This window comes from Balaenoptera physalus (genome assembly GCF_965194825.1).
Source record: "Balaenoptera physalus genome assembly, chromosome: 4".
Classification (NCBI taxonomy): Eukaryota; Metazoa; Chordata; class Mammalia; order Artiodactyla; family Balaenopteridae; genus Balaenoptera; species Balaenoptera physalus.
In genome coordinates, this window is record NC_138891.1 from 75,738,264 (window position 1) to 75,753,893 (window position 15,630).

Below are 15,630 nucleotides of genomic sequence, written 5' to 3' on the forward strand. Positions count from 1 at the left end.
AAACACTTCAATACATACTCATTGAAAGATTTCAGCTGTACTATAAGCAGAACAATAAAAATGCTAGCCTTCCTAGAGGTAGCTACTGTTCTTCTTCATGTCATTTTATTTACCTATATCCGTAGATACAGATACATAAAAATCAAGCCCTAGAAGTGGGAAGGAAGATGGTTCTGTCATCTTCTGTTTTCTCTCCCTGCTCCCCACCCCCAATCACACCTACCTTTTGCTATTTAAAGTTACATAAGTGAGGACTGTAATCTAGGGAAGCCTGTGCTATATATCTTGTCACTTGGCTCATTTTGCTTTCCTTTGTTTTATTTCAGAACATGGTTTTATTGGATATTCACCAGAACTGCTGCGGAACAACACTCTGCCAGATTACAGCCCCGGCGAGTCCTTTTTCACCGTCTTCGGGGTGTTCTTCCCAGCAGCTACAGGTATTGGCGTTGGCATTCTTTTTCACTCTCACATTAGGGGTATAAGTAAATGCTTGGTTCCCAAAACTCAGTATCATAATTGACCTGCATGTGCTCTTAGGATATATATATCTGACTTTATCGATGACTTTAGCTTTAACTAAAAATCTGTTATTTTAACAGAGAGTTTACTTGTTCATAATTCCTGAAAGCCCCCAACATGATTTAATCCTCCTTACCCCTTATACTCGTATGTTGACACCTCTTGGCCAAGTTAATAGAGAGGATGTATTTCTCTTAGGGCTGAACAGGATGGATTCCTCAAGAGGACAAGCTGCTCTTTCCACCTTGGAATGAGTACAGGCTTGGTCTAGAAACTCCCCTTCCCCTAACCCAACCCATGTGCCTTCTCCCAGGGGGGCAGAGAAATGCTATTGTCCTCTTATCACACTGGGTGTGGGTGAAACCAGGATCCCCATGGGCAATGACTGAGTCTCCTTCCCCTCCCTTTCCTGCTTTCCTGCTCTACAGTGGCTGCAGGAGTCTTCCACAGTGGAGATCCCTGTAGACGTCTTGTCTCCTGCTCAGGGCCCCAGCCTAGAAGGCAGTAAGCTAACATGTTTACCAAATGCTCCATAAGAAATAACCCTTTGTGAGGGACTGGGTTTGTTCCCAGGACACAGACTGAGCAAAACATTTCATTCTCGATCAAGGCAGTGTCGATGCCCTGGAGTGTGGCTGATTTTGTCTCCTTTTTCTCCTCCCTCTGCCTTCCTCCATAGAGAAAGGAAGAAAAGCTACTAGATTGTTGAAAATTTTTAAAACTGTCCATATCGAATGTGGGCAAGGATTCAGAGAAACTGGAACTCGCATACACTGCTGATAGGAATGTAAAATGGCACAACCATTTTGGAAGATGGTTTGACAGTTTCTTAAAAACCAAACATATACCATTCCACTTCTAGTTATCTCCTACCGAGGAACAAAAACGTGTATCCATATAAAGACTTGTATATGAAAGTTCAAAGCAACTTAATTTGTAATAGTCCCAAACTGGAAACAACTCGAATATTCATCAGCAGGTGAATGGAGAGACAAGTTATGGTATCACCGTGCAATATAAAACTACTCAGCAATTAGAAAAAATGAACTATTGATAACCTGTGACAACATAGATGAATCTCAAAATAATTATGCTGTGTGAAGTCAGACAAAAACGAGTACCTTTTTAAAAAGGTTAAAAGTATATAAAAATCCATTTATACAAAACTCTAGAAAATGCAAACTATAGTAACAGAAAGCAGGTCAGTGAATGTCTGGGAATGGGGGTGAGAGGAGCAGGAGGGAGGGCAAGCAGATTTCGGGGGATGAAAAAATGTGTTTCTGACCGTGGTGATGATCTCACAGATGTGTTCATGTCAAACTTTTCAGATTGTTACACTTTAAACGTGCAGCTTATTGTACATTAGTTATACCTCAGTAAAACTGTTAAAATGAAAAAAATATATTAATGACTTTAATCACCTTTAACAACTTTCCTGAACCCCGCTTCTCCCTCTAGCAGCGGCCCCGTTCTGCCCTCAGCACAGCCACCCACCAGTCTTTGCCCTCCCGACTCCGTTTTCCTGCCTCCTGCTCGTCCACCCTCTCCTTTTGCAAGTCCAGGCCTGTCTCTCCAGTGAAATGATTCTTTCCAAAGTCATCAGTGGCTTCTACGTCACTCAGTTCAGTGGGCATTCGCAGTCCCTCAGTGTGTTTGACCTCTCGGCTGCGTCCCACTTTCTCCTTCTTTTCTCGTGCCTTCTTCTCCTCGTCTCTCTCCCGCCTCTCTGACCTGCTTTCTAGGGGCATCCTCTTCTGCCTGCCCATTAAATGTTGGTTTTCTTCAGCCCGTGCCTAGGCCCCCTCTCTTCTTTCTCTACTCTTTCCCTTGGGATCGCATCCATGTCCATTGTTCAGGGACCACACCCAAAGCTGACGACTCCCAGATTTACACCCCCAGCCCAGACTTCTCTAAGCTTCACGTCATATATTCAAGTGCCTATGTGACATCTTCTGTTGGTATCTCAAACCCAGCATGTTCAGAACCCAACCCATCCCACCTACCCCCCAACTGGTTCTTCTCTACTCCTGAGCTCTGGAATGGCACCTGCATCCCCCCAGTTGCTCAAGCTGGTAATGGGGGTTACTCCTGACTCCTTCTTCTTCCTTACCAGTACCCTCCAAGTTCTGTCAGTTTTACCTCCTAAACTTACCTGCCGTTACCTCCTGCTTCTCTCCATCTCTACCACCTGACCACACTGGTCCAAGCTTCATCCCTTACCTGGTTAATTGCAGTGGCTCTGGCCTGTCCCCTCTTGAGGCTTGGTCACAGGTATGAGGCTGGAGCTAGGCCTTGGTAGTGGCAGGTAGAATCCTGTTCTACAAATCCAGGTGTGCCAGAAATAGTGCATTTCTTTCACCTTAATGAAATGGAAAGAGAGTCAGTTTCTGACTCTAAGCCTTCATTCTGCCAGGATGACAAAACTGATGTCAGTCATTCATCATGCCTCCGCCTTGCCCTGTCATTCTGTTTCAGGATCTCAGGGTCTTACCAAGTACCAAGGCATGTTAGGGGGCTCTGGCTATTCATCATCTGTGCAAAGAGCCAGGCCCTCCTATTTTCCTGTCTGCAGATCCTTCAGGTTTATGCTCTCTGCTGCTTCTGAGCCACTTTTGGGGACTGGAAATCTGCTGAGCCTGGGAACCCTATGCTTAGAGTCTGTGTACTTCTCAGACCCTGCTTTCTGTGGTCTTGCTGGATCCCCATCAGTGCTGCCAGGGAGTAGGCCCCAGGTCCCCGTTGTTCCAGATCTCGTGGGCCTTTCTCTTCCTGCCCCAGCTCTAGAGGCAGTCTTCTGTTCTAATACGGACGGGGGACAGTGCCGTCCAGGGCCAGCTTCGTGGGCATGGATTTATGCATTCACACTGGGCCCCAGGCTTGGAAGGGCCACACACTTGGTTTAATGCTTTGCTGTTGCTAAAATTCTTAATAGTTTTTGAACAACGTACCCTACATTTTTATTTGTGCTGGGCCCTGCAAACTATGTAGCAAATTGGTTTTGTCCCCGCAGGCTCTCCCCAGTCTTTCTGCAGCTTCTTTTCTGCTTCCTCAATCCTCGGAAATCTCCTAAGGGCTCAGGCCTTTGAGAAACAGAACCCAAAACAGTGTGCAGGCAAATTCTACTTCTCCCCTGCTGCATATTTCCTCCAAGGCAATAAAATAAAGGTCAGGTTCCTTTTGAATGGACAAAAAAGGAAAGGGGAAAATCAAAAAGAGGAAAAATTTTAAAAGTTAACATCTGAAAATATCTTCTGGCCCCTCCCACTCCCCACCCCCCTACCCCGATCTTCGTCCCCCTCCCGCTTCCCACCGGAGTGTTTGTTTCCTTAGGCCTGGCAGTGAGTCCTGATGCCAAGTCAAAAGCCCATGCTTGCAGGCGCCAGGTTAGCAGTTCCACCTGAGGCAGGGCTGTGGGTCTTCGAGGCAGGCAGGACCACCAGGAGGCTGCCTCAGGCATGTGACCCTGCCGGCCCTGCTCTGTGCTGCTCCCTTGGCTTCCCTCCTTTGCCTCTCCAGGCCCTGCATCTTGTCAGAGAGGGGATGCCTGGTGTGAGAGAGGGGCAGGGGTGGCTAGCCTCCCCTCTGGTACTTCTCCCTCCGTTAAGGAATTAGCAGTGGCTCGAGGTTGGAAGATGCCACCCAGGAGCCCAGAATTTGAGCTGGACTAACATTTGAGATCAGCTAGTCCAGCGACTCGCAACTTTTCGTCTTTGAATCCATATTCATTTTTGATAATCACTAAAACCCTCACTACCCTGGAAATTCTGATGTGCCTCGCTGGATCAGAGAGGGGTATCTTGGTCCTTTGTTCGAGAAAGATTTCTACCTAAGAATATTAGCCAAGCTTCTTTATTTTCTGTGGTTTAAATTACGAAAATATTGTTTTGTAATATTCCAAATATAAAATTATAATATTGAACAAACTGTCTACACAGGTCTCTTTTACCCCAGCCCTCTTAGGGCATGTGCTTTACTGTCCCTCCCATCCCCCCTGGCCCAACCAGGTTGAGAATCACTGAGCTGATCCTTTGTTTGACCAACTGGGAAAGGAGGAGCACAGAGGAGTTTATGAAGGATTGAGGAAGGTCACCCAGCTTTAGTGACCGGAGTTGGGTCACCATCCCTCTGTGGAGGGCTGCCTTTCCTGGCTCTGTCTCTTTTGCAGGGGCCCCAGCGTAAACACAGTAGACAGGACAGGCAATTTGTATCACTTGGCTTTCCCCTGGCAGATGTTCCATTAAGCTATGAAAAGCATGGATGATTGGCAGTTTCCATGGTGATGGATTTGCCAAGGCTTAGCTCTGAGTGAGTCATGGCTGGGGCTCCCTCCAACGCCATCCTTTTCTGGAACAAGAGAACCTCCAGGCTGTGGAGAGGGGAGAGGAGTTTGGAAGAACAAACACTTTCCAGTCCCCCCACCCTGCATCCTCGTCTCTGGCCAGCAGCATGTTATTTAGGTTACTTTAGAGATTTTACCCCAAGGGCAGGAGACATCCTGGGAAGAGCAGCTGAAGCCTAGGTTTCGGTGGCTCCTCTGGATTTATGAAACAAGGTCTCCTGTCCCGTCCTCCTCACTGCACACCACCACACCCTGTGGTGATGGCTGCAGGGTGGGGCTGGGGCCTTGGAGTAGGCTCTGCATGTGCTTTGTTTCTGATAGCACTCTCCTTCTCCGAGCTACACCACCAAACTTTCTCTGAAAAACAAACATCTCTCCCTGCAGGGTTTTCACAAACACACATAGGCAGCCACTCTGGGGATCCAGGACCACAGTACATGGAGGAACTAGGAAATGGAAATTCACTGGGAATAATACCATTGTGTGAAGTCATGTAACCCCTGTTCCCAAATCTCAGGCTCTTACTGGAAGGGATAAGGGCCTCTTGTGGTTGACCACACCCAGCATAAAAATGTAGCAGGGAAACCAGCAGCCTTTGCCAGAACGTCCAGGTTACCTCCGTGGTCAAGAGCCCTGCTGTTTCTGTGAGGTCCTTTGACCTCCCTGGACCTGATTCTACCCACTCCCCACCCGCCACCGCCCCCCCCCCCCACACCCCTAGAGGCTCTGGAGTCTGCTGTGCTGGCGCCCTGGGTTGGCCGGCTCTCTCCAGGACCCTTAGCTCTGGGCATCAGTGCTGGGCCTGCCTCCAGCCTACATCCCCCCTCCCGGGGTATCCCCAGGTCTCCTCCTAAGTTATGTGTCTGTGGGTGAGAGAACAGGGACCTGCTCGGCCACAACCGGGTCCTGTTTTAAGGAAGAGAGCCCCAAGTAAGGACACCCTGAAGATGGGGCTCACCCTGCTGCATTCTGATGGACTTGTGAGCAGGAACAGGAGAAAAAGAAGCTTTGTAATTATTATACGTGTTTATTTTTGTAGTTTCATTTATAGAATTAATGTATAATTTTATCAAAATTATTACAATATCTATAATAATTATTATCATTGCAATAGCCTACACTACCAGGCACTGTGCTGAGCACTTTACAGTCTTTTGTTTAAACCTCACCATGGCTCCACTGCTTCTATCAGATGCAGAGTTACCACGAAGCTAATGAAGCCCGGGCTTCAGGGTCCCTCGCTTGTGTGACCTCCTTCTAAAGCCCCACTCCTAATTTCATATTCATAATTTTGTATTTTTTTTTTAAAGTTTTAGGCCCCATAGACCCTGTATCCTTCCATAGGTTCTATTATTAATCCATTTTACAGATGAGGAAACACACAAACAGAGAGGTGATTTCCCAAGGTCACCTGACAGAAGTGATGAACCCCGTCGCTTCCCACGTGCTTTGGAGAGGCTGCTGGAAGCGAGGACACATGTTTGTCTGGAGCTGCCCCTGACCCAGAAGCCAGCCAATCTTGCTGGAGCCCCAGCGTTTGAAGGTCCCGTTATTCCACACTGTCTGCCTCAGCAGCATCTCTAAGGCATCGAGAGGGTGGGGTACTGACAAGTGCCGCCTCCAAGAATAGAGCAAAGAGGGCATGAAAGATTCCCCCCAGAACAGCGAAATAAACAAACCAGTCAGGTATGGAGAAGGAGTGGGGTTTTGGAAATCAGGTGGAAGGTAAAGAGAGGCAGCCAGAGTCCTTCGGAACCCAAGGGAGTTGTGAGTGAGGGACAGAGCCCATCTGCCCCCAGTGGACATTTATTTAGCACCTTCCAGGTGACAGGCACCGTGCTAGGCACCTTATAAATGTTCTTTCCAGCTTTACGACAGTCCTGCGAGGTAAATCATCTTATCCCCGTTTGCAGGTGAGGAGACCAAGGCTCAGAGCCACGCTGCCTCCAAATAACAACAAAAGGTGGCAGATAAGGTTACGTCACTTTAGTGCATGGATATTCTACCTTAATGAAAAAGAAAAATAAATTTATGAACTTAAAAAAGAAAAAAAAATAGGCAGCCGAGAAACAAGCTCTAAATGGAAAGAGAAAATGGAAGTTTTCTAAGGTCACAGATTTGGATCAAGAAGCTCCCAGGAGGAAGCTTGGAAGTTCCTTAAGAAAGAGTAAGTGGTCCTTTAATGACCAACTAACAGAAACCAGAAAAGCCTAGAAAAAACGATTAGACTTTTTTTTTTCCTTACGAATTCTCATTTTCAGGATCAAAAAAGAAAATAGGGTGGGAGTGGGATTGTGATAATAGGCAACAGGTGAAGACTTTGATCTCTGTGCGCCATGGTTGATGAAGGGGGTGGCGAGGAAAAGATGACCACTATTTCACAGATGCTGGTAAGTGGTTAATTGACATTTATACTGGTTATTTTAATCAAGAGCTGATTTTAGAGATGTCTAAGGGGTCAGTTCCTCTCCTGGCCATCCATGTCTGTTGTCACAGACATCTGAGCCTGGGCGCCAAGCCCCAGTTCACCTGGTGCCACCTACCCAAACCGTAAGCACCATGGCAATGCTCAGGAAGGTCTGGATGGTGCTGGAGGTTTAGCCTTCTCAACCCGAGCTGGTAAAGTGATGGCCAGTACCATCACCCTCACATGTTAAAGCTGAGACAGTGAGGATGTGCCAAAAGGCCTTAGGACTAGGGTGGAAGAGCAAGTCAGAAGGCTTTACCCATATGAAGGAAGCTGTTTCCTAAGTCAGATGGTAACAAGGTACAGCCCATATCATCATCCTGATACAGGGCGAGGACGTGGTTTGGGGTAAAGCAATTAACTGCTTCCTGGAACTGGCAGTTCAAGACAAACGAGGAGGGGAAATGCCCTGGACCAGGACAGACTAGTGATTCAGAACTGGTGACAGAAGTTCCTGTGAGTAAACTGATGCTGATTATAACTAAGTTCAACACTCTTGTTGGGGGGGGGGGGTTACCCCAAATTAATCATGCAGTTACTCTGTTTTAAAAAGAAAAATCCAAAAAAAGCATGGGTGTTAGAAAGAAATGGAGAGACTGTATGATGTGGAGGAAATAACACTGACTTGAGATCAGGAAACCTGAAGATGAGTTCTGCTGGTTCTGCAAGCAACTAGCTTGAAAACATGTGCAAAATCTCCTCCCCCTCTTTGGGACTCGGTTTCCTCATCTGTAAAATAGAAGGCTGGAGTCAGTGATCTCTAGGACACCTTCCAGCTTTAAGAATCATTGATTCTAAATAGCCACTTTAAAGAATTTTAGGAAGCCTGCCAAGAAGAGTGTAAAGATCAAATAGGAATTCCAAAATGGACACTTGGTGTTTTCCAAACTGTGCTCCATGGAACACTAACAGTGAATAAAGTGTTTCATTTTTTTAAAAAGTGTTCAATGTCAAATAAGTTTTGGGAAAAACTGTGTGCTACGTTTCTCTTCTTAGAGATGGACAATGAAAACCAGCATGTTATATGGTTAAGTCCAGCAGCAAGAATCTCTCTAATCTTGTTTAATCAATGTTTTCCCAACTCCCCCCACCCCCGCATGGAACCTTTTTTTGTTTTAGTGCCATATTTATAAATATCTCTGGGAAATAGTATCTGTTCTACTACATGCCCCCAACCCCAAATCTAGCTCTAACATTAATAATAGTATTTTTAAATTGCACCAGAAGCAGAAAGAAAGCAAACTAGGGAATCTCTATAATAGTTGACAAGCATGGGTGAAAAAATATGAAATCAAAATAATTTTTCTAAATCTAACTGGCAAACAAGACATTTATCGTCCACTAGAACTAGAGATCATCTGCTCAAGAATCGTGTAGTCGTGCAAGGGCAAAATTCTGGGAGCCACAGTGTGCAAAACAATCTAACAGGTGTGCCCGGAACACCCACGGGAGTCACCCTGAGGCTTCCTGTCTGGAGTGCAAGGTGCCGCCATTTCCTTGTCTCTGGGGTTTTTTGTGTATAGTACTGACTACTTATTTTCTGGCTTCTCTGTTTTGTCTCAGAAGCCGACTTCCTGGTTGTCTGGGTCGGACCCATTTCTGAGGGTGGCCTGTGTCAGTGTCAGCTGTCTCTGCTCCCACTGACCAGGATCCCCATGTACCCCACAGCAGGCCAGCTAGTGGGACCTCTAATCAAGGGCGGGGTCGTTGACTGTGTAACGGATTGTGGTGGGGAGAAGAAAAGGGCGTTTGTTTGTTATGCATACAGAACCTGTTTGGAAGCGGGAAGCCATTAGGATTAATCAATCACTTTCCTAGACAGAAGCATCTATAGGAATGGAGTTCTCGTGGGTCCTCATTTCTTAACTTTTGTAAATGATGTGAAGGAAGGAGTACAGAATGACACGACAAACTGTAGGAGGTACTAAAATGGCAAAGAGTATGTAATCTCACAAAGCTGAATGAATAAAATTGCATAAAATTGCCAGGGGCTTGGGGGCAGAATGAGGTCACTGCAGATGGTGGAAGCAATGTGGCCAGGCAGGTGAAACACCAGTAAACCTGGGGACAGGTGAGAACCTCGGAAAAATGGTCAGAATTTGGGAGGTCCAGAAAGGGGTGGTGTTAATGATTGAAGTTAGTGGGGCCTGGGAATCAGGTAAACATGGAGATCCGGCCGGGGTTGGCCTTGGTACCAGATTGTTCTGGCAGCAAGCAGTGGGGCCCTAGCCCTCAAGCAGAGCCTCGGTGACAGGACGTGGTCCCAGGAGCGCTGGTCAGAGTAAGGCAGGTCCTGGGCGTTCCTCTTCTGATCCAAATAAGACCTGCACGTGATTAAAAAAAAAATAGTGCAGAGGTGCGTGTAACATAAAGCAGTAGTCTCTCATCCCCCTACTGCCACAACCCAAAGAGCCCCTCCATGGGGGCAACCATTTTTCATACTTTGGGAGCTAACTATGTTACCAAGCAATATGCCTATACCTGTAACCTGATTAATCAAAGTCAGACGTAATTTATTGACTCCATGCTAAGAAATAGAGAAGGTTTAGCTTATTTACATGTTCCTCCATCCACTTCCCAATTTTTGATAGTTATATATATATATATTTTTTTTTTTTAATTTTTTATTTATTTATTTTTGGCTGTGTTGGGTCTTCATTTCTGTGCGAGGGCTTTCTCTAGTTGCGGCAAGCGGGGCCACTCTTCATCACGGTGCGCGGGCCTTTCACTGTCGCGACCTCTCTTGTTGCGGGGCACAGGCTCCAGATGCGCAGGCTCAGTAGTTGTGGCTCACGGGCCCAGTTGCTCCGCGGCATGTGGGATCTTCCCAGACCAGGGCTCGAACCCGCGTCCCCCGCGGGTATTTTTTTTTAATTAATTAATTAATTTTTTTTTGGCTGTGTTGGGTCTTCGTTTCTGTGCGAGGGCTTTCTCTAGTTGCGGCGAGCGGGGGCCACTCTTCATCGCGGTGCGCGGGCCTCTCACTGCCGCGGCCTCTCTTGTTGCGGAGGACAGGCTCCAGATGCGCAGGCTCACGGGCTTTGTTGCTCTGCGGCATGTGGGGTATTCCCAGACCAGGGCTCGAACCCATGTCCCCTGCATTGGCAGGCAGACTCTCAACCACTGCGCCACCAGGGAAGCCCGCTAGTTATATTTTAATATTTAGTTCTTTTTTGATTGCCTTTACAACTTTAAATAATACTCTTGAATCTCTGTTATCAATTCTAGGCTACATCCCTTCACTCCTTATTGTTGGTATGGGAAATTAATATTCTGTGTTGTGTTTTAAGATTAATGTATTAGGGTCATATTTATTTTATGTGTAAAATATTTTTACAAGGAATGCCTTAGTTATCTTAAGGGAATCCCTAATTTTAAGGGAATCTGAATAATCCTTTTATATTTGTGTTTTAGAGCAATATCAGGGAAGCTGTAAGTTGATTATTAGCAGGTGAATGGGCAAAATCTCATGAAAGCTGTAGTTTACAGCTTGAAGTGAACACAGTTTCACTCAAACACACACTCTACTAAAAATTTTTTTTTGTCTTAAGATTGCAAGTCAAAAGGCTTTGGAACTTCAAAGACAAACTTCAGTATTCTTGGAAATTTCTTGCTCGTTTTAGCAAACACTTAGAAACTCCCCTTTATGATGACAAGATACAGAATAAGTTATAGCATTAACTTAAAATTTATTGCAACTATATATAAATATTTGCTAGCCGTTTCCTTATCGACCTAACAAATTTAATGGCTAACTCACCTTTCAGGTTTTCTTATTAAACTAATTGAAGCTTCTAACATTCAAGCCAGTCCTGAGTGAAGGTCATGGGACTTTTGTTTCCCACACTACTACAACAAAAATATAAGTGCCTTTTCTCTTCCCTCTACTTCTCTTCCCTCTTTTCATTTCCAAATAGCCATTAGCTATAGCTTTACTTTTACTTCGTCAAGGTAGATAATATTTGTATTCTACTTTGTAGCTATAGTTAAGTCCTCTGTGCTATGTCTATAGGTCAATCTTAGAAGCTAAAAAGCAATAAACATATATACTACTATGACTATGTAGCTGTTCACTGAAGACCAAAGTGGTGGGGTAGAATTCCATTTCCTTTACTGCTATTCTGATGTGGTCCTTGTGTCATTTAGGGGAGAATGTTCCGAATATCACGGCCAAATGGGTTAATTAAAAAAAATTTTTATTAGTTGTTTAAAATCATGTCATATTTTAGTTTGCTTCATGTTTAAGTGTTGACTTCCTTGTTCACTTTTCCTAGAGTTTCAATAAGCTTTTTTTTCTTGTTGCCAAAATATGCAGTCAGCATATTCTTAAAATAATTCATACTGTCCATTGTGTTGAATCCAGTTCCTATCCAGAGGCGTCCCTACTGGGGCCTCCATTCTTCTGCTTCAATCCCTACTGGTTTCTCTGCTGTACAACTGTTATTCTGGGACTTTATAAGTTCCTGAGTTATTATCACTGCTTTCTGAATCATGTGTTTTTCTCCTTCACAGTTTATATCCTCATTTTGCTGGAGTAGTTGCTTTAGTATCTTCCTCAGAAACCATATGTGGGGACTTCCCTGGTGGTGCAGTGGTTAAGAATCCACCTGCCAATGCAGGGGACACAGGTTCGATCCCTGGTCCGGGAAGATCCCACGTGCCACGGAGCAACTAAGCCCGCGCGCCACAACTATACTGAGCCTGTGCTCTAGAGCCCGTGCTCCACAACAAGAGAAGCCACCGCAATGAGAAGCTCACGCACCACAGCGAAGAGTAGGCCACGCTTGCTGCAACTAGGAAAAGCCCGTGCGCAGCAACGAAGACCCAGCGCAGCCAAAAATTAATTAATTAATTAAAAAAAAGAAAGAAACCATATGTGGGAGGTAAATTTTCTGAGCCCTTGTTAGCTTTACTTTCACTTAACTGGTAATCTGGCTGAAACTCTAGTTTCAAAATAGCTTTTCCTCAGAATTTAAAAATCAGTACTCCATTGTTTTGTAGCATTCATGGTTGCCGATGAGAAGTCTGATGCCAGTCAAATTTTTGTTCCTTTGTAAGTGTTCAGTTTTTATCTTTGGAAATATTTAGGATTTCTCCTGAAATTGCACAATGATGCATTTAGGTGTGGACTTTTTTGTTTTTGTTTACTTTATGGGATATTTCAACATAGAGACTTTTGTCTGCCTCAGTTTGAAGACATTTATTTCTATTGTTTACCTGGTTATTTTCTTTTATTTTCTCTGTTCTCTCTTTCTGGACCTCCTGTTAGTTGGATGTTGTAACGCCAAGATTTCTCCTCTATTTCTCCTATTCTTTGCTCAAACTTTCTACCCCTTTATTTTTCTGTTCTAAATTCTGGGGTATTTACTTAACTTTATCTTCTAGATCTTCCACTGCATTTTTTGTTTTAGTGATCATGTTTTTAGTTTCCAAAACTTCTTTCTTGTTCTTAGATTATTTTTTGTTTTTCATAGCATCTCACTTTATAGGTAGAATATTCTTCTTGGATGTGTCTGGGGCCACTAATTAGTGTTTTCTTCAAAATTCTCTTCTGTGTCCTGATTTATATGTTTCTTCCAGCCCAGGTTGTTCTGTTTTTATCATGCATGTATTTGTGTATTTGTTGCTGGTTTTTGTTACACACGTGGCAATCTTTGGTTGCTGGTGTGGATCCCCTGCTATAGTGTATGTGGGTCTGTCTCCCTGATGGGGTTCTTCCTTCATGGGAGAGCCGACTGCAGCACATTTGTGGGTGTGGCTGGCTCTTGAGGAGGGCTTCATTTGGGGTGTGAACATCCACACTAGCAGCCCTGGTTTTCCTTGGGCAGTTTATTTAGATCTTCTAGAGAAACATTCCAAGGCTTTCTTTTCCTTCCCTTTTACTCTGTATCATTTTCTCTATTTTCTATGTTCCAGACATTTGTAGAAACTTTTCATCTACTTAAGGCTCCCCCTCCTAATCCTCTTTGCTTATAGGCATGTATCCATTTTTCCCCTTAACTACCCTTTTAATAGGATCTTGGGAGGGAGGGGAAGGAGAAGAAAGAAAATGTGCCTAGCATGCTATTTTAAACAAAAAGACCTTTAAGAATTACTTTTCCCTTATTTCAAAATGATCACTATAGAAAATTAAGAAAGTAGAGATAGACAATAAAATAGAAAATGATCTGTTTTTCCATCACCCAGCAATAACATTGTTAAGATTTTGAAACATGTTCTAGCTCCTTTTTCATTTTTCTACACATCTATTTATCTGTTTTTTTCTTTTATAACAATAGCATCATACCATATGTCCTGCTTTAGAATATGCCTCTGAAATGGAAACAATAGCTTTGAAATCTCTTTTCATGTCACAACATATCCCTGACAATAATGGTGACCTGGTATTTACTGAAAGGTGTATCATCACTTACTTAGCCAATCCTCTAGTTTTAGACATTAGGTTGTTTATAATTTTCACTATTATAAACAAGCATTTATAAACATTTTTGGATAAATCTTACTCATATCCTTGACTGTTTACTTAGGATACAATCCTAGTAGTGGAATTGCTGGGTCAAAGTTTATGCAGGTCCCCGCCTTGGTCCAACATTCACAGTACTCTTTGAAATAGCTCTGCTTTAACTTTCTGGGCCCAAACTTTCACTTCACTCCACTGCACTTGAGTTCCCTCAAGCATTATAGCAAGGGCGTTAAGAGTACAATTTTTGGAATCACACAGACCAGGGTTGAATCTTAGCTTTGCCACTTACTAAATGTGTGTAGGCTATTTTAATTAACCTCTTTGAGCACTGGTTTCCTTTTCTATAAAATTGGGGAAATAATTCTACTTTTCTGATGTGGTTGTTGTGAGGATTAAACAAGATAAAAAATGCATGAAGAGTGCTTAACACAGGCTCTGTCAGGTTCAAAGGGTTCATAAATCTGTAATGACGGGGTTAGACCCATTCCTCTCCCTAAGCCCTTGTGAATCTTCCTTCAAGGCCACATTGAAGATGCACCCACTCCTGTGGGCTTGTAGAGCACATGTGGGCTGGACCCACATGTGATGTTCAGAACACATTGTCTTGTTGGTTTCCTGTGTGTGTGTGTTTGGACTGAAGCGATGTCCTCACCGTCCCGCACTGTGCTGTCCCTCCTTATTGTGACTGACTAACTGCTTTTCATGAGTGTTCATGGGGAATAGAGTCCATGATGAAAAGGAGCTTGCCACTCAGTGTTGGTAGCGTCAGGATGGTTCTTTGGTGTTTGTTTAGAGCCCTTTGGCAGCTCAGGAGCTTTGAACATGGTAGCTGGTCTGAATATTGGTTGAGACCTGCCCCTGGGACCCCTGCACCCCAGTGTAGTCTGTGGGCAGCAGAGGAAGGGAACTCTGCTGAGCAGGCAGTGGTGGGCACTTTGCTAAGGCTGAGCCTCTCCTGGATGTTGTCCATCTGGAAAGCAGAGCTCAGAGCTCAGCATGTGGCCTTGGGACCTTTGTGTGGCCTGCCAGACGCCTCCCTGGCCCTCATTACTTTGCACTGAGCCATAAGATGCTTTTGTAGCCAATAGGGCTTTCCTTCCGAACTCACCCAACCCACAAAGGTCCCTTTCATGCCTCGAGGATGCCTCCCCAGTTGCCAGGGGAGATTGAGAAGTACAGTTTGCAGAGCTGCATATGGGAGGGCTTGCCCTGGGATCCCTTCCAGGAGAGGGCCCCGAGGAGGGGCAGATGATTCGTGGCGTATGCAGCTCACCCTTCTCTCCCATCTGGGTGTCTTTCAGGAGTCATGGCCGGCTTCAACATGGGGGGCGACCTCAGGGAGCCTGCTGCCAGCATCCCCCTGGGCTCCCTAGCAGCTGTTGGCATCTCGTAAGTTCCCCTTGTGGCAATCAGCTGGAGAGAGGGAGAGAGAACCCCAGGCAAAAGAGGGGATTGCTCCTTTTGTTCTAAGAGTGCCCCAACTGTGACCTATCTATTCTATATTCCAATCCTCCTTTTAACACTCAGCCAGCTGGAAAATTCACGTCTGGTGGGTTCAGACGATTGCCCTTTCCTACCCGCTGCCTGGGAATGCAACACGGAGGAGGGTTGTTAACCAAGATGAAATCCTTTCTTTCCTTTTTCCTCAGACTCCTGTCCCTCCCCCTCCCCCACCCCCATTTTGAACTTGGGCATTTTGTAACCGTTGAGTTTCCAGGGTCATTGCAGGGAATATAAAGAGGAAGAATTTTGCGATCAGACAGACTACGATTTACATCCCAGCCCTGCCGCTGATTGGCTGTGTGACTTCAGGCAATTTACTTAGCTTTCTGAGCCTCC

General features: G+C 44.9%; 1 protein-coding gene across 12 annotated transcripts in view; it reads left to right on the top strand.

Annotated features, from left to right (window-relative positions):
* SLC12A8 (solute carrier family 12 member 8) overlaps positions 1–15,630 on the top strand; it is a 130,113-nt gene that overhangs the window by 78,735 nt on the left and 35,748 nt on the right. For all 12 annotated transcript variants that reach the window (XR_014262650.1, XM_082458642.1, XM_082458639.1 and 9 more), the window contains 2 exons: positions 327–440; positions 15,093–15,180. Coding sequence is in view for 11 of the 12 variants with exons in the window: in XM_082458642.1 (XP_082314768.1) it covers positions 327–440; positions 15,093–15,180 (202 nt within the window). In the remaining variant the exon portion in view is untranslated. The remainder of the gene's footprint in view (positions 1–326; positions 441–15,092; positions 15,181–15,630) is intronic.